General features: G+C 52.8%; 1 protein-coding gene across 1 annotated transcript in view; it reads right to left on the reverse strand.

The window, feature by feature from the left end:
- The window catches only part of CPAMD8 (C3 and PZP like alpha-2-macroglobulin domain containing 8), a 98,863-nt gene extending 75,720 nt beyond the window's left edge, over positions 1 to 23,143 (reverse strand). Inside the window, exons 1-11 of the mRNA XM_067733125.1 lie at positions 22,955 to 23,143; positions 19,280 to 19,431; positions 17,547 to 17,569; positions 12,307 to 12,472; positions 12,174 to 12,226; positions 8,725 to 8,742; positions 8,255 to 8,309; positions 7,127 to 7,240; positions 5,941 to 6,025; positions 4,054 to 4,162; positions 1,384 to 1,611 (exon numbers count right to left, since the gene is read on the reverse strand). Coding sequence (XP_067589226.1) covers positions 1,384 to 1,611; positions 4,054 to 4,162; positions 5,941 to 6,025; positions 7,127 to 7,240; positions 8,255 to 8,309; positions 8,725 to 8,742; positions 12,174 to 12,226; positions 12,307 to 12,472; positions 17,547 to 17,569; positions 19,280 to 19,431; positions 22,955 to 23,124 — 1,173 coding nt within the window. The 5' untranslated portion in view covers positions 23,125 to 23,143. The remainder of the gene's footprint in view (positions 1 to 1,383; positions 1,612 to 4,053; positions 4,163 to 5,940; positions 6,026 to 7,126; positions 7,241 to 8,254; positions 8,310 to 8,724; positions 8,743 to 12,173; positions 12,227 to 12,306; positions 12,473 to 17,546; positions 17,570 to 19,279; positions 19,432 to 22,954) is intronic.
- Between the last annotated feature and the right edge of the window lie 3,349 nt (positions 23,144 to 26,492).

Genomic DNA, 26,492 nt, shown 5'->3' on the forward strand with positions numbered 1-26,492 from the left:
CTACCTCACACCATATACCAGAATTAACTCCAAATGGATCAGAGACCTAAATGTAATGGCTAGAACTACAAAACACTTCGAAGATAACGTAGGGGAAAACTTGTATGACCTTAGACTTGGCAAAGAAGTCACAAGGCACAAATCACCCCATGCCAGCCATTCTCCTGGTGCCACAGCCAGGTAGGAATGGGGCGGGCAATGCCACGGACAGTGCCACGTGACTCTCAGACCTCACTCATTCAGGCAGGTAGAAAAGGCAGTCAGAATGAGGGGTTCAGATATTGTGAAGAAATACGGTCAGTGGTTCCTGAAGGACCCTGGAGCACCCCTCAACTGTGTAGGTTATCTGGTGATGGGGTGACCAGCTTCAGCTCCGTTCTTCAAGGCAGACAGTAGAAAATTTCTCACGTGTAGGTGAAATGCTCCCCTTTCACTGAATGGACAGCTCCAAGCCCCTTCTTCATACACCATCTGACCCTGCACATGGTGCCTTAGCTTCTATTCAAGCTGGTACCCTCAAAGCCAGGGGCACACAAGCCGTGTCTCTGTGTGTGGGACAGTGGGAGCTGAGATCTCATCATGGAGGAGAAAAGAGAGGTCCCAGAGCAGAGCAGGAGAAGCAGGACACAGCATGAGGACAGACCGCTAGGATCCTGTGGGTGACCCATGGAACATAAAAGGGGACACGGGTGTGGGTGCTGGGCAGAGGCAGGGGTTAGAGGGCATGGCCAGCTTCCCCCTGAGGTGATGCTAGGCTCCACTGGCCTTGACTCCCTCAGCTGCAATTGAAACACAGATACCCCAGTTCAGCAAAAGGATCTCGAATTTCTAGCCACCTCAAACTTTACTGTGTAGAAAAAATGGTGTGGTGGGTGGGAGGGAGATGGGGGCTTGTTCAAAATGCTGTTCCCCACAGGGGATCTGAATCAGTCTGTCTCAGGGATGGGGATCTGCCTTTTAGGGACTTAGCTATTAAGTCAGTCAGAGGTAATACACAACTGTAAAGCAATTATACTCCAATAAAGATGTTAAAAAATAATAATAAGTGGATACGTAGCATCATGGTTTAACGCTCTAGGTACGGGAATGTCTAACTATGTGGATTAAAGGAAACCATGCTTTTAGGTGGAGCAGAATGTCCAGTGTCCCCTGCCCTGGGTACCAGCTGTCATCACACTCAGCAAAGCAGTCCCTTGATCCCAAGAGGGCAAAAGTTCTGTTGGCACAATCAAACGATGTAGTATTCGGCCAAGTCACGGCTGTGGGGCCCGCGGCATGCACTGCAGTGGTTACACAGCGGTCCTTGGGCAGGAGCTGGGCTGGGAGGCAGCGCAGAGCCTGTGACCTTGACGGCCCCTGCTGGGCACCACGCCCAGGGCTTACCTTCCCCACATAGGACAGACCCGGCTTGAACTGCTTCCTGGTGTCCTTGGAGTACCGGACATCCACCAGCTGTCTCTGGACGGGGGTGGAGTCATCAAAAGCCACCTGTTGGCTCCCGTCCGTGCTGGTCACCATGGCCCAGATGCTGACGGTGCCCCGGAAGTGCTCAGGGACGTCGGCCAGGATCATGTCCTTCACGCAGATGTTGAAGTCCTGGGAGCCGTGGATCTGGAGGCGGGAAACACACAGGTCGTGCTCGCCGGGAGCTGGAGTGGCTTTGAGAGACGACTCGCAAGCACAGAGCTCAAGTAGGTGACTCTGGGGACTTCCCTGGCGGTCCAACGGTTAAGACTGCACGCTCCCAATCTGGGGGGCCCAGGTTCGATCCCTGGTCAGAGAACCAGATCCCACATGCTGCCAACAAAGATCCCGCGTGCCGCAACTAAGACCAGGCACAGCCAAATAAATAAATATTAAAAAAAAAAAAAAGTAGGTGGCTCTGGTGGCTTGGAGGGCCAGGGGGACACTCGGTGACCCCCCCGACCTATGCCGTGAGTCACTGCGTGGGGACTGAATCCCTGGCTGGACGTGCATTATGTCCCAGGAGGAAGGGAGTCAGCTCCTTGGGCAGAAGGTGAGACAACCCCTCGGGCCAGACTGCAGGCAGGGACTTGAACCTGGTCAGCCACACTCTAGAGCACGGGCTCACCTCCCACGCCCGGGGTACAGAACCCCCTCGATCAACCCCTATCTCAGGACCTGGGGGCAGAGGCTGGCAAATAATCCACATCCACAAACAGCTGTGGAGTGAATTACTCAGCAAAGGAGAAAATTAAGGCAAGAGCCACCAGGGGCAGCCTCCAGGGACAACGGCTAGGACACCGAGGGCACCAACACCAGGCACGAAAGAGGTGAGGGGCCAGGGTGTCTACTCCACAGAAGAGAAGCCTCAGGGACAGAGAGGGGGGACGCATCCCAGGCGGCAAATGGATGAAGAAGTAGCCTCGGGTGGAAATGGGAAGGAGGTGGCGCTGACAGGTTTAATGCCTGCAGGGGCACAGAATCTCCAAGATGTGTGTGGATGTTACATAGTAGCACACTCACAACTTAATGTTAGGTTGAAAAAGAAAAACAAAAGCCAGGTTATAAAACTTTACATGCACGGGAACGTGAAATCATGCAGCCACATTGGAAAAGAGTCTGGGAGTTCTTCAAACAACTAAACAGAGAGACACCACTGAGAGACTGAATATACAAATGGACCAGGGCCAGATAATACAGAAAAAAAGAGAACTCGGACCCACACTCTGCAGGCACCAGCAAGGAAGCCAACCCATTACAGTAGGCTCTCCGTATTCGCGGTTCCGCATTTGCGGATTCAACCAACTTCAAAGAGTTTCAATCTGGGATCCTGGGATGCAGAAGCCTCAGACATGGGAGGGCCAACTGTATCTATAAGTCAGACTTGTAAGAAGTCAGACCCCTATCTCAATAGCAACCAAACCATAACCCCCGTCACAACAAGCCCCAAATGGCCAGGACCAGATTCATAACTGACATTTTTTCTGATTTTGGCTCCCACTTCCATCTTAGGACCAATTGGAAAGAGCCCAATATGCACCCCCTCATCAATCACTTTGGATGCCTGCTTCTAGCTACCCGTCCATGACTTTCTGCACACCAATAGCCTCCCATCACGGCACACTGGAAGCCTTCCCTTTCTTTCACTATAAAGCCTTCCCACTTCTCCACCTGCCTTTGAGTCTCTGCCAAACACAGGTGACGGTGGCTGGCTCCCTTGCTGCAAGCTTCGAATAAATAGCCTTTGCTTGTTCTTGTTTGGGTGGTCTTCATTTAATTGCACACCATACAACCCAGGGATTCCAAATGCAAGAGAAATGAGAACATCTGGCCACACAAAAACTTGTACGTGAATGTTCACAGCATCATCCGTAATAGCCGAAAAGCAGAAACAACTCAAATGTCCGTCAGCTAACGAACAGATAAACAAAATGTGGTCCAACCACGCGGCGGAATATTACTCAGCCATAAAAAAGGATGAAGTACCTACACACAGTACAATGTGGATGAACCTTGAAAACATCAGGCTGAGTGAAAGAAACCAGACACAAAAGGTCACATGGTGCATGATTCCATTTATATGAAATGTCCAGAAATCCATAGAGACAAAGCATGTAAGTAAGTGGTTGCCAGGGGCTGGAGATGCAAACAGGGCTTAACTGCAAAAGGATGTGAGAGATAAGCGGGGGTGGGGGGACGGTTAGCAGAAATATTCTAAAACTGTATGGTGGTGGTTGTATAACTCTGTAATATACTAAAAACTACCGATTCGTACATTCTATATGGGGATTTGAATTATATGATATGTGAATTATGTCTCAAGAAAACTTTTTTTTAACTTTACACACACATCCTAAGAGGAAACACATCAAAATACCAATAGTGGCTGTGTCTGCCTATCAGAGGACAAGTCGACTTTATTACTTCTTCTTTATATGTTCTAGCCTCTATGTTCAGCCTGCAGGAATATTATCATCGGAATATCCCCACCATCTAAACTGTTTTGGAAAGCAAAATAAAACGGACGATCACAGAGCTGAAGCTGGTGGGAAGGGACCCACCGAGTGGGTCGGGGTTCCTGCTCCTCACCTTGGTGGTCCTAAGGATGGGGTGCCCCACCTCCTGGCTGTAGTACCCCACGCCATTTACAGTCATGTTGATGGTTAAAGTCCCCGAGACAGGTTTCCCAAAGGTATACCTGGAACAAAAGGACAAAGGGTAGTAAGTTTCACAAGCAGGAGATGCCCAGGGGACAGTGGGGGAGGGGTCAGTTTCAGGAAGGCCAGGCACAGCAAGATGTGATCAGTGGTACAGTGGCTAATCCAGGGATGCTTCCCATCCTACATTCCACCCTTACAGCCCTCCCTGTAGCCCTGAGTAAGGACAGATCATGTCAGGGCCCTGTGTTCCTCTGCACCAAGCCTCATGTTGGACAGAAAAAGTGACCAAGGGTCAGAGAAGAACTCTGGAGCAAAGCAGCAGGGTATATGAGACAACCACTGAGGTTGGCCACACATTGGAGCAAGGCAGCCCAGAGGATCGAGCAACCGTGGACAACAGGAAGGCCTGGCTGGGCTTAAGTGCCCTGGGAGTTCAACTTTGAACCAGAGATCTGACCTCTCTGAGCTTTGGTTTCCTCACCGGGAGACTGAGAATAAAACCATCGTCTCAGGGATGTTGGTAAAATACTTAGATGTATGTATATCATGCCTGATGCAGTGGAGACACCTGCTTACTGGGACACAGGGGCAAAATTGGAGCAAAATGGGAGCAAAATTTAAAAAATAACACCCAGAATTTTGACAGTATTTTCTGGACTATAAGATGTGTGTATCCAGCAGCTCTATTTACAGTAACCAGGACATGGAAGCAACCTAAGTGTCCATCAACAGATGAATGGATAAAGAAGATGTGGCACATATATACAATAGAATATTACTCAGCCATAAAAAGAAACGAAATTGAGTTATTTGTAGTGAGGTGGATGGACCTAGAGTCTGTCATACAGAGTGAAATAAGTCAGAAAGAGAAAAACAAATACCGTATGCTAACACATATATATGGAATCTTGAAAAAAAAAAAAAAAGGTTCTGATGACCCTAGGGGCAGGACAGGAATAAAGACACAGATGTAGAGAATGGACTTGAGGACATGCACGGGGAGGGGGAAGGCTAAGCTGGGACGAAGTGAGAGAGGGGCATGGACATATATACACTACCAAGTGTAGAATAGATAGCTATGTGTAGAATGGGAAGCAGCCGCATAGCACAGGGAGATCAGCTCGGGGCTTTGTGACCACCTAGAGGGGTGGGATAGGGAGAGTGGGAGGGAGACGCAAGAGGGAGGAGATATGGGGATATATGTATACGCATGGCTGATTCACTTTGTTATACAGCAGAAACTAACACGACAATATAAAGCTATTATACTCCAATAGAGATGTTAAAAAAAAAAAATGTGTGTATCCACCACGTCCCTGGATTTTAAAACACACACAGCCAGGGGAGACACACGAGGGAGAAGTCTCAGCCACAACCTCCGGCAGGTGGCAGAGATGGGGCGGGGACACGGGCCATGTAGGGCTCTCCCAGGGGCCCCAGAAAGGGACAGAGCCTCTTGACTCCCTCTGGTCGACCCTCACATCGGGCTCCATCAACAGCCTGGTCATTAGGCGGGTCAGCCCACTGGCTGTAGGTCAGCCCACTGGCTGCGGATGCCGCCCACAGGGTAAGGGGCATGGCCTGGGGGGTGTGCCCTGGGGAAGGGCATGCCCTAGGGGTGGGACATGTCCTAGGGGCAGGGGCTTCCCTGGGCAGGGGCAAGTACTAGGGGAGGAGCAAGTCCTAAGGGGAATGGGTGTGCTCTGGAGGAGGGGCGTGTCCTAGGGGAGGAGCATTGCTGGGAAGGGGTGGGTCCTAGGGGAGGGGCGTGCCCACAGTGGGAAGGGCTCACCGACAGTGGCCGCCTCTTTCTCACCTGGCCCGCACAGTGCCGGTCTCACAAGTGTCCAGGTCCTGGATATATCGGGGCGGGTCAATAAGGAGCTCAAACTTCGGCAACACTGAAGGGAGAGAGCAGAGAGGAGGGAGGCAGGATGGCTTCCACCTCTGGGGCGGCCCCAGAAGGGTACTGGAGATGTGGGAGGGAGGAACACAAAGCCACCTCTGGGGTTTCTGTGCTGCTGACACCATAGGAATCCACACCACCCGTTGCTGAGCACGGGCAGCTCTCTGGGGGTTTTGCCGGCCGCATCTATTTCCTATCTTTGGGGGACCAGCACTTCGTTTTTCTCAGGGGGCCATGTATCATCAGTTTTAGGCCAGCTGAACTGAGTGCAGCCAATTCCAGCCCATCCCAGGGGTGCACAAGTAGCCAGGCTTCTGGACCCGTCAGGGGCATCCTGAGGGTGCCTGCAGCTGGAAAGGTCACTCTTTGCCGCCCTGGGCACATCCAGCCAGCTCGTCCCCCTGCACAGCCCACGGAGAGATGGACACCAAGGAGCAGAAAGGAGGAAACATGAAGACTCTGGTCCTGAGAGCTTGTTACACGAGCCTATAACCCTTTCCTTTTGCTTACTGGGTCTGCACCAGGCTTCTGTTGCTTGCAACCCATAACCCTGACCTCTAAGGATTTTCCTTCCAAGACCTGTCTTGTGAAAGGAAGAGAAATCCTTGACCCCATCAGGGAGAATTTTAGCACAGAAGCAGAGTATGTGGCTCTGGCCCAGGTTCATTCCCCAGCTCTTAGTACTTGAGCAGTTTCCTTAACAGCTCTCTCAGCCTCAGTTTCCCCATCTGTAAAATGGAGATGCCTCATAGGTTCAGGACAAGGATGAAAGAACAAAAGGAAGTGACAACCTTAAAAAGGAAGGACATTCGGACACATGCTGCAACACGGATGAACCTTGAGGACATTATGCTCCGTGAAATAAGCTACTCACAAAAAGACAAATACCTTATGATTCTACTCGTATGAAGTCATATATTTTACAATTTTTTTTAAAGGACATGACAAAGGCCCAGCGTTCCATATCGTGCCTGGCCCTACTGGGCCCTCAGTGAATGAGGCTCCGGCCATCTTCCCCCTTGTCATGTGTGTCGTCACTAGGGCTGTGGTTTCTCCCAGATCTGAAATCCTAGGGTCCTAAGATGCTCCGACTTACCATACTTCTGAACTTCAAAGGACTTGTTGTACACGTGGCCTTGCATTTCGACAAAAACGAACCATTCTCCCAGTACCGGCTGGTCAGACAAGGGGAAGGTCATGTTGGTGATGCCTGTGTGAAGAGAGACGCCCCCCCTCATCCTGGGGCAAGTGAGTGTGCAGAGGGCCTGGCATCTGGTGGTGAGGTCAGGGCAGAGGCGCCCCGGGGACCCTGCGCCTCCCCCCGGCCGAGCAGTCCCTCGGGGAAGCCAGAAGCCACCCGAGGCTGGCGGGGATTTGCGCAGAACAAGCACCTCTGCAGTCTGAAGGGGAAGCAGCGAGACACTGCACCTTGGGTTCCTGGGGGACCCCTGAGGCCAAGGCCAGGCGCAGGCAGCTCTGCTCCCCACACGAGTCGTTCCCTTGGTGACAGAGAATCACACAAGCCCTGTCCCTACTTGGCAGCCCTCTCTAGGCATCTCAGAATCAGGAAGAGCGAAATGGACGTGGAGAGGGGTCAAGGCCAGGCCAGGAGACCTGCACAGCCCACACGGCGGCTAGAGACCCCATTCTCTGTGTCTGGTTCACAGAGGCATGCGGGGGCCAGGAGCCCCCGAGCAGGACTCAGGGGTCTGTCATGTCTGTGCATTTCCCAGGTCGAGGGTGCACAGCTGTCCTCAGTCTCCCCAAGCCCCACCTACGGCTCCCCTCTCCCAGGACTCCACTTCCCTTAGGGCCGAAGCACAAAGGGAGATGTCAATTACATGGCCCTTATTGTCACAGAGAAAGAAAAAAATGCCAACTCCTCAGGCAAAGCAAAGCCTTCTGACTCCCAGCTGGAAAAGAACTGTCTCCTGTTGCGTTGGGGATGAGGACAAAGAAGATCTGCAGCAGGAGGAAGGTGGGGGGTGCCCACAAACAAGGCCCTGATATTCCAGAAAGATCTCAAGTTACAGGAGGATCCCCAGCTGGGATCCCAGGCACACAGAAATGTGGGCGGAGGGTCCCAACGCTGCAGGGAAGGAGCGGCAGGTGCCCAGACAGAGCACATTCTATTTTCCTGGAAGGTTTATCACATCTGCCACCCAAAGGTGCAGCCCCCAAACCACAGAAGGAATTAGGAGAGAGGATGAGAAGAGAGGCTTACCGCAGCATAAGGGCTGCAAGTGTCTCCACTCCATCATCCGTGAGCCCCGGGGGTCCTGCAGGGGGACGGATGCACAGTAAACTCAAGGCAGCCTGTGCGTGCCCGGTGTGCATGCGGACCTTCCAAGCCTGCCCTCTAGGCAGAACAGAGAGCTCGGGGCAAACAGAGAGCTCGGGGCAAACAGAAGCTCGGGGCATAGAAGGGACTTGTCTGAGGACAAGGTGGCGGAAAGGGCCGGCCTGCCTCCTCATTTAGGGAGCTGCATGCAAGTCTACAAAGAGATGGACAGACACACACTCAGCTTATTCCAGGGTGGACCCAGGGATCGGGATGGACCAGGTCCCAGTCTATGGGGTGCCGAGGCAGGCAGGGATCAACCCAGAGGGTGGATGTTAGGCAAAAACAGACCAGGTCTTGCAGAGAGCGGGCTAACTGTCTCTGAGCCAGCTGCAGAGGGGCAGGCCACTCACCAGGACATAAGCTTCCAGCTGCAACAGAGACAGACAGAGGCAGTGAGCAAACGCTCCCATAAGACCCGAGCCCTCCGTGCATGCTAAGTGTTCATCCCTCGGGACAGGCACAGGTTCTGTAATGGGTTTAATGGTGTCCCCCTCCTCCCAAAATTCACACGTTGATGTCCTCACGCTCAGAGTCTCAGAATGTGACTGTATTTGGAGACGGGTCTTGATAGTGGTGATTAGTTAAAATAAGGTCCCTAGCATAGGTCCCAGTCCAATAGGACTGGTGTCATAAGAAGGAGAAATTTGGACACAGATGCACATAGAGGGAAGACAATACGAAGACACAGAGAGAAGATGGCCAGCTACAAGCCAAGGAGGGAGGCCCGGAACAAATCCCTCCTTCACGGTCCCTGGAAGGAACCAATTCTGCCCCCACCTTGATCTTAGACTTCTGGCCTCCAGAACTGGGAAAGAATACATTTCTGCCCTTTAAATCATTGAGCAAACTCATACAGTGGCCACTGGCAATGAGGGTGGCCGAGCCCCATCCGGGACCTCTGTGTTCCTGGCTCCCCATCACAGCCCTACCGTCCTCTCCAGACTCCCACACGCCCCAACCAAGGACAGCTCCTCCAGGCAGCCCTCCCATGTTGCAGCTGGCTTGTTTTTTCAAGGGATCATGCCAGGTTCCTTGAAGGTCTGGAATGCACGCTTTCATCCCTGAACCCCCAGCACCTGCCTGGAGCCTGGCTTCTAGCTCCATCAACGTCACACTGAACAGTCAACACTGACTCTGGTGAAGGTCAACTGCTTGCACAACTTGCCCCCTCTCCGGGGAAGGCTGTGGGCAGACGACTCCCTAAAACAACTGGGCACAGGGACTCAGTACCATCCGCTCAGAAACATACACGTTTGGGACCTTCAAAACCTCCCTGGCTGTGGACCTCAGTATCCCACTCCTGGGGTCCAACTGAGCCTAAGGAAGGACACACCAGTGAAAAAGAAGGTTTGAGCATAAAAACAATCGTGGCAGCATTTCTGACAATGACCAAAACCTGGAAACAAGCAAATGTCCACCAGGAGGGGGCAGTTGGGTATGAAGCCTTCCTTTGGCAGAAGGACCTCAGGCACTGAGGTGAGTCTGCAAGGCTGTGTCAAAAACGTGGGCAAGTGCATTCAAAGATCCAATGAAAAAAGTAATGTGGAAACTCGGGCTGGTGAAAGTTAAGAAAAAGCTGCGTGTACCCAATGGAACTGTGCTTCTAGGCTGGGGCCCACTGGGGAACTTTGCAGGATTATTTTCCAGCCCCCTGGGGTGGGGTCTGGGTCCGCTCTGCTCAATCATGTGCCCCAAGTGTTAGAACGGCACCTGGCATGCAGTAACCACCATACACGTGACCCCTCGGGGATCCCTCAACTGGAGTCACCCCAGACTGCGTTCCCATCTTTGCTCTGGATATGTACAGTTTGCTTAAATCTCTTCCTTTACGATCTCTTTCCTTCTGAAAGCGCCTCTTTGCAGCAGAATGCCAACTAATAAATACAGAAGAAGCAACAGAGTTGGAAAAATCACCACTTTGCAAGCATCATGGCAAGTTTTGATTCATGTAATTCTGAACTCATCTGTGGAGGCTAGAACTAGCGGGTGATCATGGTGACTGGCAACAGGGTGTCCACACAGTCTCAAGTGTCCCCCACAGATGACTTACTGATTACAAAGGGGAAACAGTGACTTTTGCAGGGAGAAACCAGGCAGACTCTATCTGAACTACCGTCAGGTACCTCAGGATATGACACACTGGGGAGGACCAGCACGGCTCCTGTGGCTCCTCCCCCATGACGCACAACTTGAACCTGATCGCAGAGAACAAGCCAGCAGACCAGCCCACTGGGGAACACCATTCAAAACAACTGCCTGGAGTCTCCAAAAATGTCAATGCCGTGAAACACAGGCAAAGGCTGAGGAGCTGATTCAGAGTAAAGGATGCGAGAGACATGACGACTAAATTCGACACGTCGTCAGAGACTAGGTCCTGGACCAGCAAAGAAACATGCTATAAAGGACATTATTGGAACAATATGGACTCTGTATTAGATAATATTATTGTACCGATGTCAAAATTCCTAAATGTAATGATTGTACTTTAGTTGTATGAAAGAATGTTCTTGTTCTTAAAGGATACAGGAGGTGTTCGGGGACAAAGAGATGTGATATCTGCAAATTATTCTCAAATGATTTATCATTAAAATAATTTTAAAACTATGTGTGTACATATACATACAATACATGTATATGTACATATATGTATATACACACACTGAAAGCACATAAATATAATAAAATGTTTTGTAATTGGTGAATCTAGATACATGGTTCTCAAAGTGGGTTCCCCAGAGCAGCAGCAGAAACCAGGAACTTGTTAGAAATACAGATCCTTGGGGCCCATCCAGGAAGCTGCTGAATCAAAAATTCTGGGGAGGGCTTCCCTGGTGGCGCAGTGGTTGGGAGTCCGCCTGCCGATGCAGGGGACACGGGTTCGTGCCCCGGTCCGGGAAGATCCCACATGCTGTGGAGCGGCTGGGCCCGTGAGCCATGGCCGCTGAGCCTGCGCGTCCGGAGCCTGTGCTCCGCAACGGGAGAGGCACAACAGTGAGAGGCCCGCGTATCACAAAAAAAAAAAGAAATTCTGGCGAGGGCCCAATAACTTGTATGTGAACAAGCCCTCCAGGTGGTTCTGCTGCACACTCCAGTTTGAGAACCTCTGTTCCTGATCAGAGCTTGGCCAACTATGACCCTTGGGCTAAATCCGTCCCTCTGGCTGTTTGTGTAAATAAAGCTTTATTGGCACCCAGGCACAGCCATTCATTCACGTGCTGTCTGTAGCTGAGTCCATTCAAGTTGTGACAGAATCCCTCTGACTGGCAGACCCGAACATACTTACTACCTGGCCCTTTACAGGAAGTTTGCCCACCCCTGGGCTCCATGAAGGGCCTATGGGAAGTTCTCTGTGACTTTCTTCCAACTTTTCTGTACACTTGAAGTTATTTCCAAATAAAAATTAAGAGAAAATCAATGTCTTTTTTATGTGAGTGTATTTACTTTGAAGGAGAAACGGTGGGTTTTAAGTGGCAATTATATTTTGTTTCTAATAAACGTTAAATAAATGCAGGGCTATTAAGATTTTAAATGATGGGCCACGGCCCCGACCCCGCACAGAGGGGTACTGGCCACTGCGGGGACCACTGGTGCCCCTTGTGGAGGAAGCATGCCCACAAGCCCTCTTGTCACATAGAACTTCCCCTGGGTCCCCCAAGGGACGTGGAGCCCCGGGAAGAAACCGAGAATGGAGGTAGAAATTGGAAGAGGCGGGGGAAAGGCCAGTTGTGGATGGTGGCCCTGGCCAGGCCGAACCCAGGTGGGTATGTTCCGGGCCCACGGTTTCAGAAGCCAATCTCACCTTCTCGCTGACGGGCCTCAGGTCTGGAGTGACAGTGAAGATGCTGATGAGCACTGGAAGAAAGGACATAGGCGTGTGGCAGCTCCAGGCCATGGCTGGCCCTCCCCCCCACCGGCGCGCACCGGCCACCCACCTCGGTGTTGGGGCCTGTACACCGGCTTGTCGGTCTGGATGAACACGGAGGCTCCCCGGCTGTCCACAGTCACTGAAGTCTGGTTGTGGAAGAAGGGGCCCTCCTCTGCCCACCAACCACGGCCCCACACCTTCAGGAGGGCCTGGCCCCAGAGGCCCGTGGGCACCTGCAGGCAGAGCACAGAGCTTTGGGCAGGGGGTGTCACCCTGGAAGGTACCCAGGTATTGTGAAAGCAGCATGGAGGTCTAGGGCAGGGGAGCACACCCGGGGGCGATTGTGCACCCAGGGGACACTCAACAGTTTCAGGAGATTTTTGGGGGTGTCACAGATTCGGGGAGCAGGCGCTACTGGGCATCTGGTGGGTGGAGGCCAGGGATGCTGTTCAAGACCCTGTGATGCACAGGACGGCTGTCAGCAGCGCTGAGAATGAGAAACACTGGTGTAGCTTGACAAGACAGAGCCTTCTCCTCTCCTGACACTGCAAGCTTGCAAAGATATTCTCATCCCTGTAGAGCTACAAGAATTATCTCCCATCTTACCCAAATGCAGTCATAGCTGGTAAGCTGGGAGGTATGGAGACCCTAGTCCCTTCATATACATATATACATATGAATACATGTACGCATATGTGTGTATATTTTCATATTTCATATATGTATAGAGTGCGTGTGCCTCTGTGCTTTGTCTCTCTGTAAACACTGCACACACATTATACAATCCCATTTATATGAAATGTCCACAACAGGCAAATCCACAGAGACAGAAAGCAGATTATTGGGTACCAGGAGCTGGAGGGAGACGGGGAATGGGGAGTGACAGCTAACGGGGATGGGCTTTCCTTCCTGGGTAATGAAAATGTTCTGCAACTAGACAGGGGTGGTGGTTGCACAATAGTGAGAATGTTCTAAATGCCACTGAACTGTCCACTTTAAAATGGTGAAAGTGGTAAAAAAAAAAAAAAAAAGGGTTTTTTTTGGCCACCTAGATGGATTAAAAAAAAAAATAATACCCACTGCAGTCTTAAGGATTCACCCTGGAGTTCAAATTCTTCTAGGGCAAAATTTCCAACATTTAGGGAATGGAAACTACCCTACATAATTCCCTCATTTTTTCCTTTTTACGTGATGAGCAGAATACCCATGCACATGAGTCATAACCTACAGAAACTCCTTTTGTGACTAAAGCAAACAAAAGTCACGACTCTGGATGTGACCATGTGCCATGAATGCGATGCTCGTGGCCATCCCTGGGTGCCTGGCGGGTGGACATTACGTGGTCATCAGTTCACACTGGGAGCTACAGCACCACCTGCTCCTAAGACCATCCAAATGCGGGGGTGTTCTTCTCCCAGTTTTTTGTCAGCATCCACCTGTGTGATTGCTCAAGGGGTGAAAAAGTCCTCGTCACCATCACAGCAATCAACCATGCTAAGTATCCTGGTGAATTATCTGACCGGTCCTCACACCAGTGTGCCCATTTTATGGATGAGGTCGGGGCATGCCAGGACCTTCTCCATCCTTCCAGCACCTGTCTCTGGCTGCCTCTCTTGTCTGCTCTGAACAGCATCAGAGGGACCCTGCCTGCCTGCCTGCCCACCTGCCACCCTCGGGATGGGGCGTCTCAGGACTCTGGGGTCCCTCCTAACTGCAGTTAACCTTGAGAACCTTTAGGACGAACTTGAGGATAATCCCCTTACTTTGACCCCCAAATCTTTACCTGCCTTTGTTTCTGGAAACCACTCAGCACCAGCCAAAGACCTCCATGCAAGGAGGAAAAAAACCCAGGCCACTCAGGGGAGCAGGCATGGACAGGTAGGAAGTAGCTGGCGGGAGGGGGGGAGGGGCTGTGTGCCAGCGGGGTGTCGTGGGTGCTGGGACCAAGAAGTTGCCCCTGAGAACAGAAAGGATCAGATGTGACCTTTGGGGACATGAAGTGACCCGCCCCGGGTCTTGAAAGCTGCAGAGCTGCCGTTTCCAATCAAGTCTCAGCTCAAAGTGGCGTTCCTACCTGGTCCTGCACCTGCCAGCCCTCAGAGGTCTTGCCGGAAGGTTCTGGACTGAGCTGACCCCCATCCCCACCCCTGACCTCAGTGATCCACATTTGCTCCTTTAGCATCAGTGACAGCCAAGGACTCGGGGGGCTGAGATCCAAGCAAGGGAGGCGGCCAGGCAAAGTTGGTGTAGCTGGCAGCTGAGTACAAAGGTGGGGGGCTTGGGGCCCAGCTAAGGAAAGAGGCTGGCTGTCCTCTGGGGAAGGCTGTGTGGAGGGGCCAGTCCTACGGCAGGCCGATCCACCGCCCTGATGAACGCCCAGCTCCCCGCCCCTCCACGCAGGAGAGGCCCCTGGGGCTCTGGGTGGGGGTCCCAGATTACCGGACTCCGTAGGCATCCACCAAACATACCCGAGAGAGAAGCCACCAGACTCACTAGACCCTGAGTTTCCGACACATTGTTGTGCAGATGGGTGATCAGGACTTAAAGGCATGGCACACAGTAGACACCCATGGTTGGTGGCGACAGGTATCACGATTCTACTCCTAAATGGAAACCATCCGAAGCAGAGGGATTCAGGTGAAGGCTGATTCCACAGATTGGAAATCTCCCTCCCACTATTCATGGGAGCTCCTGGCTGGCTCCACTCCAGGCCACTGGCTGCCTCTTTTGGCCTCTTTCCTGCCCCAGGGCTTTTGCACCGGTGGTTCCCTCTGCCTGGAATGCCCTGCCCCCAGATTCCTGCATGTCGGTTCCTCCTGGTTTCAGCTCAGAGGGACCCTGCTGCCATATAAAATGGGACTCTACCCCCAACTCCTCAGCATTCTCTTTCTCTGACACATTTTAAAACAAAATGTTAGAATCTGATTAACATTTAGTGTCCTAAAATAGGACACTTGCTACTCTCTGAGGTGATCATGTTTATGTAATTGGGGGGTTACTGTCTGACCCACCCCTTTGCCCATCACCAATAAGGCTGGTGGCTGAGAGCAGGGAATGTGGCCAACTTCCTGCTTGAAACTGAATAGATGCTTAAGGCATTTGTTACACAGATGCACGGGTTAAGTCTAAAAAATCGGAATAAAACAAATATCACGAGGTTTTAGGTACGCTTTCTTGAAAGTTCCATCAAGGGCCTCTTACCGGCATCCTCGCTGCTGCACAGATGAGAAGGACGAGGCGAGACACAGACCGGGTGGAGCCTGCCCGTGGCAGTCAGTGGCAACACTAGGTCCCCACAACACGGGTTTCCAAACCCTGTACCCGGAAGCACTCAGGTCCCCAAGGCAGGCACGGCTGGGGAGTGGGTGGGGTAATGGGCAGGGGAGTCCTACAGCCACAAGAGCAGCTTTTCTCTTGTCTGAGGCCCACATCATGGTTCCACAGAGCAGAGTTTCTTAACTCAACCTCGGCACTACTGATGTTTAGGGCTGAATCATCCTCTGCGGTGACGGGGACGGGGGCGTCCTGTCCCTGTAGGGTGTTGAGCAGCATCCCTGGCCTCCACCCACTAGATGGCAGTAGCACCCTCACCCCCAGCTACCATAACCAGAAATATCTCCAGACACTGCCATTGTCCCCCGGCGGGGGAGGGGAGCATCCTTCCCCACCCCCCAAGTTGAGAAAGGCTCATCCAGAGCTCTTCTAAATGCTGAGGATCCCAAGACCCTTTTGAAAGTCTCCAGTCCAGGGATCCCCGACCCTTCTCCCAAAGTTATATGGCCCTTTACTGGTTTCTTATACAAATCCACAGCATCTCGCCTGTGAAGAGTGCCTTCTTATGTGCGGTGGCTAGGGACAGAGCATAATCTTAACCCCGCTGGGGCAGCCCTGGTTTCTTTCTTTCTTTTTTTTTCTTTCTGGTAAGTAATATGCTTTAGTAAAAGTACTTCTCTAAATAAAATACACGAGGCTTTCTTTTTTCCTAAGTAGTTCATCTGTCAGTGGACAGGGCAGCCCTGCATTCTGATTCACAAGAAAGCAGATCTGCTCACAGGAAGCCGGCAAGGGCGGCTCTAGCCTATTGATCCAGGGTTTTCCAAATGCTGACATCTGGGGCTGGCTCATTCTCCGCGGAGGGGCTGTCCTGTGTATTATAGGACTTGAGCACCATCCTCGGTCTCTACCCACTAGAAGCCAGTAGCAACCTCCAACCCTGCCCCCCAAGCTGTGGCAACCAGAACTGTCTCCAGACCCTGCAAACCTCACCCCCGGGAGAGAACTCTAGAGAAAGAATTCTAACATTGACAAGAGGGCAGGAAGACCACTGCCCCACAGCAATGAGACACTAATGATGCATCCCATCCCATGGAAGAGGAACCGCCCCGGACTTCATTCTAATCACTGGGAGAGAGCACATTACAATTTGGAATGATTCTCTACTTAGCCCATCCTTTCAGGGACTCCTTTGAGCATCTGGTAAGCGTTAAGGACTAGCTAACCCAGAAAAAGCCGACAATTTCAGGGCTTACGACTGCCTTGAAATCCAAGGACTCCAGTTAAAAAACCCATGTCAGAGAATGACCTACCTGTAGTTTGGTATGTAAAATAATTTTAAAATAATAATATTCAATGCCAACAAGGCTGAGGGCAATTTGGTCTCTAACGTATAGCTGGTGGTACCATGCACGTGCACTGCTGTGTCTTCCAAGACAAAACAGGACACAGCAAGAGCCTTGGATCCTAATTTGGTAGTTCTTCTTTCAGGGTGTTCAGTCTAAGGCAGGCATCCAGTACGTTAACAGCTTTACGCACAAAGATGCTCTCAACTTTTGGATTACATTATCAAAACCCTGAAAACAAGAAAGAAATCTAACTATGTACAAGCGATGTGTGTGTGAGGGGGAGGTGTTAGTAAATTAGTATATGAAAGAGATGCAGTGGGATGTTATTTACAATAGGATGCAATTATAGACTTGGAAACACGGAAGTATGTTTACGCAACGTGTGAAGAGAAAATGGCATGACAGACCACAATATACCCTTTAACTGCAACTATGAAAGATAATGTCTTTATGTGGACAAGGATTTATGGGAAACATGAAAAAGTGAAAAGTATGAGGGATGGGATTATGGGTGAGCTTTGAGCTTTCTCCTTTTGTAAACTGTTTTTTCCTCCATTATTCTTTTTTTTTTTTAACATCACCATTAATGATTCTTTTCACAACACATGCAACTTCTCTTGTTCCATTCCAGTTCAATTCTTTATTTCCAAGGTAGGGTTTCTGATTTTAAAAATTCATAGCTTACCTTGAGTTTGATCGTCCCTTTATCTAAAAAATGAAAATAAAATGAAAACGGTTAAATCAGGAGCTGTGTTTGCCTGCCTCCTTGAGCTGCAGCCTTACAAACAGGGGCTTTCTCAACCCAGAGGGATTTTCTGTGGACAAACACACACCCTGGGTCATGCTGGTCTGGCCTGGGCTGGGATGGGCGGAAGTGAGAGGTTTCCCCCAAGCTGGAGAGTACTGAAGACCGGAGGACATGGACAAAGCCGAGCTATTCAGGGGAAGGTTGGCCAGCCTGCATACTTTATTCACTTCACCCCTGGCCCCTGCCCAAGGTAAGCTGTGAGGGGAGCAAAGAGAAAACTCCACGGGAGAGGAACAAGGAGAAAGGTGGAGAGAAAAAAGAGGAGCCTGAGGTCCCCAGTGGACCTCACTCCAATGGATCTAACTAGTCTTCCATCTACCTCTCTCTTCCACCCAAACTGAGTCATCTGTCATCTGACACTTCTCCAGGCTCTTTGGCCTCCAGGACTTAATTAGGCATCTACTGTTTCTGCCTCCCAGTGTCCATTTCCCCCATTTCCTGCTGATTTTCTTGGAGGAGCCCACCTACCCAACTCCTAATTCTTAAGGTTTAGTGGGTTCTGCCCATCTTCCCTGGGGCTCTGTGCAGATCTACATAGGCCTTCCTCCTAGACACAGTGATTGGTTCAGAGTTGAGCACATGTCCTAAAATGGGCCAATCAGCATGGGCCGTCCACCTGGTCACAGGACTTGGTTCAGAGTTGAGCACATGACCCACATGGGCCAATCAGCATAGGCCTTCCCTCTGGTCATGGGGATTGGCTCAGGATTGAGCACATGACCCAACATGAGCCAATCAGAGTTAATCCTGGGACTTTGCCCAAAGGTCCTGTAACTGCCAGTCCCTCCCTGCTTTGGAGAGACACAGGCACATCCAGAGTGGAGCTGGGAGACTGGGCCAGTGATGCCAGGGGACTTTTCCAGTTATAAGAGCCCATAAACTCTCTGTTGCTGAAGCCAACCTGATTTGGGTTTCAGGACTGGCCAGTGGATTCGGGACTGCCTGCACTTCTCCAGCCTACCCAGGTCTCCCTCTCCCAGGGGACAGAGGCTGCCTTGTTGGCCTTGGGAGACCTGACATCATCTCTCGGTGTCTCCTGTGGCCACACCACACCCTGCATGATGAATGAGTTACCTGCCCTGCTGGACTACAGGCCCTAAGGCAGGGCCTGGTCTCCACACTTTGTCCAAGAGGCCAACGCTGCTGTTGTCTGCAGTTTACGAAGGAGAGCCAGGGAGAGGCTGGCTGAGGGCCTGAGCTCAACTCAGTGGCAGGCTGGCTGTGAGCCCAGCTCCGGGTCTAACACCACAGGGGTGCTAGAAGCTCAACAAAGGATCTGAAAAGGTCACAAGGTTCCCTCTGGGCCCCCTTCCCACGTCTAGCCAAAACTGGCACGAAAGGGTGCCCAAATCTATCCAGATCTGCACCCACTGAACCTGAGCTGCTGAGGAACAAGGAACTCTGATTTCCCAGACTGGGCAGGTGGCTTCCCCTGCTGGGCCTTACTCTCTCCATCTGTAAAGTGAGGAGAATGCAACCTGTCTTCCTACTCCTGCCAGGGTTCTGGAGGTGAGGTGGGAAGGAAGCAAAGCAATGCCGATACTGCCTGAGCCCTAAAGACCACTTTGCAAAGGGAGGGGAAGGCCTGGTCAGGCACCCCAGGGACCTACCCAGGATGGCTCCCTGGCTCTGCGCCACCGCCTCGCCCTGGGCCACCAGCTGAGCCTGGACCATGACTTCCCTCGGGGAGTTAAAGATGGTCACACTGATGACTTCCTCCACTCCTGAGCGGAAGACGGAGGGTGCAGCGATCAAATAGCCCCTGCAGAAGAGGAGAACCGCAGTGAAGGCCAAAGGTTCTGACTCATCCCTAGCCTCACTGTCACCTGGCTGAATCAGGGTGCACCCTAGGTGGACTCCCACCTATGCCTGACCACACACTCCAATGGCACTGTCACTTTATGTGTCCGTGTCCCCTACCAACCTGTGAGCTCCTTGAGGCTTGTTCACCTCTGAATTCCTCCCCTCGCCCCGAGTAAGCAAGAATCTGGCTTCTCTGGATCTACCCGGAACCACACCCCCTTCGATCTCGGCATTATGGCCTCTGGACTTTTTTCGCAGCTCCTTCTGCCACAGGACCTTTGCACATGCCACACCCACAAACTAAAATACTCTCCCCTGTAGACTGAGTTACTGGTAGGATCCCACTTCATCCTCAAAGCCACCCGTGAGACGTGCTAACATCTCCCATTTCCAGAGTCAGAAATTAAGCCCCAGAGAAGCCAATTCACGTGCCCGAGTCAGTGAGAGATTAGGCTACAAACCCAGGCAGCCAGAGTCTGGACCCCAGTGGAAAGAAGCAAGGAACTACCTGCAGCATTAATTTTAAGAATAAGACCCTAAAGACAAACTAAATGGCCTGAAACAGGAAAAGCACTGTGAACAATGGAGTCAAAACAGCTCTTTCTTTCTCAAAAGACTCAGCTTGACTGGGAAGACATTTCTGGAAGAGAGGTGTTATTATCCTGTTTTCCAGATGGGAAGGCTGACCTTGCAGAAGGAGGAGGAACGTGCACCAGATCACACAGCCTAGGCAGGAGAGGGCCCTGGGGTCCCCTTATGGCACCGGACCTGGAGGCCTAGGTCCTCCCCACCTGAGCTCCTGCTTCCCCGTTATTTTGCAGCCTTAGGTAGAAGATCACAAAGGCTCATCCGTAACCACGTGACCCACTCACAGTGCAATGGCAAGTGCCAGGAGCCTGGCAGCAAAGGCAGCACGATTCCAACGGTGCAGAACTACAGGCATCAGGAGGAAACAGGAGAGAGGGAAAACACTGGGCAAACGCTGAGATCAGGAGAGGTTTTTTTATTTCTCAACATCCTCTCTGGGACAACCCCAGGTCCACACACAAAGAGATGAATTTAGACCCTTACCACACACCATACACGAAGAGGACCTTCGAGACATGCCATGTACTATATCACTCCAGCACTGATAAGAGTGTGCAAAGACCCTAGTTTCGTAGGTGCACTGCCCAGCAGTGGCTGGACCCGGTAACCCTGGGGTCCGATGTTCTGACTCCAGCACCGACAAGCGCCTGCAATGACAGGGCTCCTCTGTGCAGTGTCAGGCCTTGGCCATGCACAGAGCATACATTGATCCTGGGTATGTACCTGCACCAGCCGGAGCATGCAACGACCCTGGGTTTCATGGATGTTCTGTCCAGACCCAGCACTGACCACAATGTGTACTGACCCTGCGTCCTATATGTTCTGTCCCACTCCAGCATCAAACACAGCATTCAGTGACACTGGGACAGACATGTACTGCCTCAAGCATGGGAAGACCTTTGCTTCATGTGTGATGTGCACCATCCAGCTCCAGCACTGACCAGAGGGTGCAATGACCCTGGGGTCACCTGTGCAGTGTCTGGCCTCAGCGGTGCACAGAGCACGCAATGATCCTGGGTACGTAACTGTACTGTCTGGAGCACACAGTCACCCCCACGTACGTGATGTGTACTATCTGAACTCTAACACCGACCTGCACGGGCAATGACCCTCGGTTCCTGTGTGTCCTGCCCCACTGCAGCACGGGAATACGGCCACCTTCAGGACAGAAACTTTCTGCCCAGCTCCCAGATGACCCCCAGGGCCTCCCACATAGCACCTGCTGAGTGTGGAAGAGTACTGGGGGAAATACACAACCCACGTGTTCACTTTCCTTGGGCACTTCTAAAGCCCTTATCCAGATCTGAGTTAGGGTCTTCACTCAAAGGCCCAGAGAACCTGATGGAACCAAATTAACTTTCCCTGCGACTCAGGAATTACAGCTGTTGGAGGGCTCGCCAGCCAATCACTGTCTACCTGATACCCCCCTGCCATCTGGGCTGACACTGGCTTCTCATCCTTTGGTCTTGGAAGGTCCCATCCTGGGAAGGGTGGTATTTGGTAAAGTGTAGACAGTATTGGTCTCATAACAGTGTGCAAATCCATGGGGCTTTCTGGCATCAGGCATTCCTCACAATACAATCAGATGGATCATAGAAGTGGGTATCCGGGGCTATTCCTAAAACGGGACCCTTCGGGCTGATACGCCATGGCTCTGGCTTAGAGGTCGGCTAATCTGGACCCCTGGTTGGTCACTGTGTGTCTCCCAGCACGGGAGTTCCATTTGACTCAACAGTAGGTAAGATCCCAGGGCAACTTTAGTCAGAGGCAAATACTCCTGAGAACTGTTTAAAACTCTGCAACACAGGGACTCTGAACTTGGTCCTTATAAGGCGGGGTCTCTCATGGAGGGCAGGGTCATGCTTCGTGCTGGGGACTGTCCTGTGCATGGCAGGATGTGTTGCAGCATCCCTGGCCTCCACTCAGTAGATTCCAGCCGCATGGCCTCCCCCTAGACGTGACCACCAAACATGCCTCCGGACATTGCTGAATGACCCCAGGGAGACAAAAATCGCCCCTTGGCTGAAAACTGCTATCCTGAGGGATGCCAGCTTTGAAAGCATCAGGTCAAAAGTTTGCTGGGCTCCAATTTCACAAGGCCCAGGGGAGGTAAACCCCATGGTTCCAACTGCAGCATGGTGTCTTACTTTTCAAACTTGTAATCCAAAGGAGCAGCACGGGAGGTGCCTCCGCTCACCTAGTCTCACTGCTGACCTGTTTTCTGGGAACTCCTGTACAAGGGCTGCTTGAACAAGGCTCAGAAAGGCCGGTCTGCACGAAACGGCTGAGCTTGAGCAGCTGCAGGCAGGCCCCCTCCCAGCCCACAACCCCGCAGGGCTCACCCAAACTTGGCAGGTCTGCGAATAGTCCCTGTGGAGCCAACTCATGGGAAATTCTCCTTAGCAGCTAGTTAATTCACCTCCTCACTGTGTCAACTCACCAGAAGCTCTGTAAGCAAACTTCAAGAAAAATGTGGAAGCAAAATAAACACTTCCTCCGCCCCCCCCCCCACGCCCTCCCAAGGAAAACGGAACGGCAGGTCTCTCCTTCCATTTCTCAGCCAAGACACGCACCTCTTACCTTCAAGCCACGGACAACTGGAAATCGCCACCCAAGAAGACAGCCCTGGTCACACCACGGGAGCGAGGTGGGATGGGGGGAGGGCCTCGCCGCCTTAGCTCTGAGGAGTCCTTGTACCCCCACGGGGCCACTTCTGAAGCCTCAGGCTACCCTCTTCCCAGTCCGACTCGTGGCGGCTAGGGGGTCAAGATTCTAGGTCCCGCCCAGCCCGGAGGCTGTGTGGCTTTGGACAGGTCGCTGCATCTCTGAACCAGACCCCGCGACCCCCACCCCGAGAAGGCGGCCAGCCTCCTCCGTCGCCCGGGGCTACTCACGGGGCCTGGGGCTGCACAGCGCGCACGCCGTCCCGCGGCGACAGCAGCAGCAGCAGGAGCCGGAGCAGCGGCCAGAGCAGGGCGACCCACATTTTCCGGCTCCGCGGGGCTGCCGCGCCCGGGTAGGGGGCCCTTTGTTCGCAGCCCCCGCGCAGTGCGCCCGGCGCCATGCGCCCAACTCCGCGCCCGGCTAGGCTGGGGCAGCGGGGGACCAGCCCCCTCCCCGGACCCGCCTTGTCCCCGGGCCCGCCCCCACCCGGACCCGCCCCGCTCACCCCCTCCCGGCCTCCCGCCCCGCCCACTCTCCGGACCTCGTCCCGCCCCCTCCCCCCGCTCCCTTCCCGGGACTCATCCCCCCCTCAAAACCGACTCTCCCCCAATATCTCCTGGGACCCGCCCCGCCCTCAGCCCGGACGCACCCCCAGACCTGACCCATTCCCTTCCCCTTCGTCGGACCCGACCCATCCCACTCTTCGCCCCCCGCAACCCGGCCCCGCATCCTCTCCGGACCCGTCCCCGCCCCGAACTGCCCCCTTCCAAGCTCCCTGCCTGGCCGCCTCCCCGCCGCCCCCACCCCGCGGACCAGCCCGGCCCCGCCCCGCCCCGCCCCACGCGGGGGCCGCTCGGTCTCCGCGCCGCCTTCACCCCGCACCTTGTCGGCACCCCCCACCTGCCCCAGCCTGGACCCGGAGACCTGTGCAGTGCACTCACAGGAGGAGCTGAGCCCTTTGGGGAAACGGAGGCTGGCCAAGGGATGAAACTTCAGACCCGCAGCTTCCCCCAGGCGCCTGACTGCCGCTCCTCGCTTCTTCCCTCTCCCCACCTCCTCCATCCACAAATCCCCTAGGCCAGGCCCGTCCCTCTCTGGGCCTCACTTTCCCTCTCGGAGAGCAGGGTGCCCCCTCCTGCCCCTCCCAGTGTGCCCAACTCAGTGATGGCCTCACTGTTTTAGGTCCCTCTGGAAGGGGGCACCAACTTTTTATGTCATGTCCAAGTCCTGTCCCTCCTCTAGTTACCCCCCAACTGTCCCAGGTGGTCCCTCTAGTGAGGACCCCTGCAGGGACAAGGGTCTTACTTCTAAAACTCTAGAGCTGACCATATGGCCCTCCTGCCCCAAATCCTCCCGGGTCTCTATTTATCCAGGCCAAGTCCAAACACCGGGCTGCCCTGAGGCTGCCCTGGTGGCTCCCACCTCATCCTAGTTTCTAGATGCCCTGTGCCACCCTGTGCCGATCCCCACTGCCAGCCTTTGCTCAAACTCTGCCCCTCTGCCCTCCTCCTTGGCCTGGCCAACTCCTGCTTCTTCCAGAAACCTCCCTTGCGCCCTCCCTGCCCTACGGGCATCGTGGGTCCTCCAGGCAGCCTCTCCCACCAACCCTCTCCAAGGGCTTTTGGCCAAGCCCTGGCCACCCAGTGAGCACCAAGCCCTGAGCAGGCAGTGGGGACTTCAGGACAGACAGGATCTGCTGTCATAGATGGCGGAGGGGGCTGTGCAGGGGCCGGAGTGGACTGGGGAGCAGCTGCAGTGCTGAGAGACCAGGAGGAGTTGCCAGCCTCCAGTCCCAGCCACACTGGCACCAAGCAGGGTGGTCTAGCGTAATCCTCATAATTCACGTCTGCCCAGCCCCTGCGTGCCTCCCCCTGCTCCTCCGTAAACCAGGCTCCACTCTCCAGTCTCGCGAGGCCAGCCTCCTGCCCCTCTGTTTTCTCCCTCATCCGCTGAGCTCTGGCTACACAGGCCTCCAGGGTTCTGTGGATCCCGACTCACTACCACCACCACCTCCTCCAGCCGAGGTGCCAGCTGGCCCCTCTGCCTGGGCTACTCCTCCTCCTGGCATCCCAAGGCTGACCCCCTTCTACCTTCAGGACTAGCTCTACCCTCCCTTCTTGCCTGACTACCTGTAAGACAAAGCCTCAGATTTCAGGTCCCCCAAAGCCTGAGTTCCCTGCTCTCGCCAGGTCTGCCCCCACTTAGCAGGAGAGGCTGAACCCCACCTGGCTAGTTCCCCTGTCGGTCAAACCAGCTGCACTCCATCCAGTCCTAAGCTAATAGATTTCATTTTCTTGGTTTTTTGGTTTTTGGTTTTGGCTGAGCCCCACGGCTTGCAAGATCTGTTCCCCGACCAGTCCTAACCACTGGACCACCAGGGAATTCCCTCACTTCTTGTTATTCAAGTAAGCCCATCACGTCCTCCCGAGGGAAGCAGGGGCACCCCACCCTCTTGTTACTACGAAGCCTGCCTCCCACAGCCTCTGGCTGTCCACCCCGCTCCTAAGTGCAACCCTCATGTGGTCCTGCATGGCCAGCTGTGTCTTCCCCCCACCCCGCCCGGGGTTGTGAATATATGTAACTAACAGACCACTCTACCCCACCCGTTCAGTGTTGGGTATTGTGTGTTTGGCTATCTTGTACTATTTAGCATGAGGGATCCTTCCTTCTCTAATGGGGTGAATAAGAGGCAAATAGAACACCACCGTGCTCTCATCACCCAATTTAACTCACTCCATGATGCCCAGTACGGTAGAGGCCATGATCTTATTATCCCAGTGAATCTACTTCCTGTCTGTCTCCCCTGGGGCAGGAGCGCCATTTGCTACTGGATGCCGGGCCCCTGCTTTGAAGTGTCACAGTACATGTGACATCCTCCCTGGTCCCCTGAGCTGCAGTGGGGAACTGGGGGAGAGTCCCACATTTGATACATTTCCAGCACTTGTGTGAGTCCCTGGTTAACAGAGCCATTATTAGAAATTGTTACATCAACTTTCAATTTAGTATATAATATTAAAAACAAAAACAATAAGTGTGCAAAAGTTATCAGTTCCTCATTATTTCACTACATCATACTCTTCTCTGTGCTCTTGAGAGTATCCCTGACCTTTGTATCTGATGGTAAAAAGACTCTGTAATGATACACATCTCTTCCCATGTAGTGACTTCCTGCTGGCAGCTTGAAACTGGCCATGGGGGGAGTACAGTCAATTCTGCTCTAACACTAGTTTTGAAAACAAAAATTTGTTCCAACATGATGGATACATAAGGGAAGGATTTGAGCGTAATTTGATGGAATGTGGTATTGCTTATGCAGGATTTGGTCTGCAAGAAACACGGAGTGAATGCAGGAAGTAGCACCCCACTGACCAGAGCCACATGGGAATATACAACCTGTGCCACACACACACACACACACACACACACACACACACACACCCTCAACATCTACACTCCCTGAGCTGCTAGGAGCCACCCTGCCCTCCCCTGTCTGGGATGACCATGTCGCATCTCATTTCAGCAAACCTCCTCCTGGTACCTCTCAGAGACACGAAGGCTACAACCTTCCCACACCACATCCACGCATGAACCTCAGGTCTTTTCCAAGGTCAAGTGCCACATGTGCTATAGTATTCGTGTCATTCTTAGGGTTTAACGTGTGTATAATGGTGCTATCAGTTTTTAGTAAATGCCTATCTTTTTAAAATGTGTTACTGACACAGTTTTTTTTTAATTTACTTATTTTATTTATTTATTTTTGGCTACATT

The sequence above is a fragment of the Pseudorca crassidens genome, chromosome 3 (genome assembly GCF_039906515.1).
Source record: "Pseudorca crassidens isolate mPseCra1 chromosome 3, mPseCra1.hap1, whole genome shotgun sequence".
Taxonomy (NCBI): Eukaryota; Metazoa; Chordata; class Mammalia; order Artiodactyla; family Delphinidae; genus Pseudorca; species Pseudorca crassidens.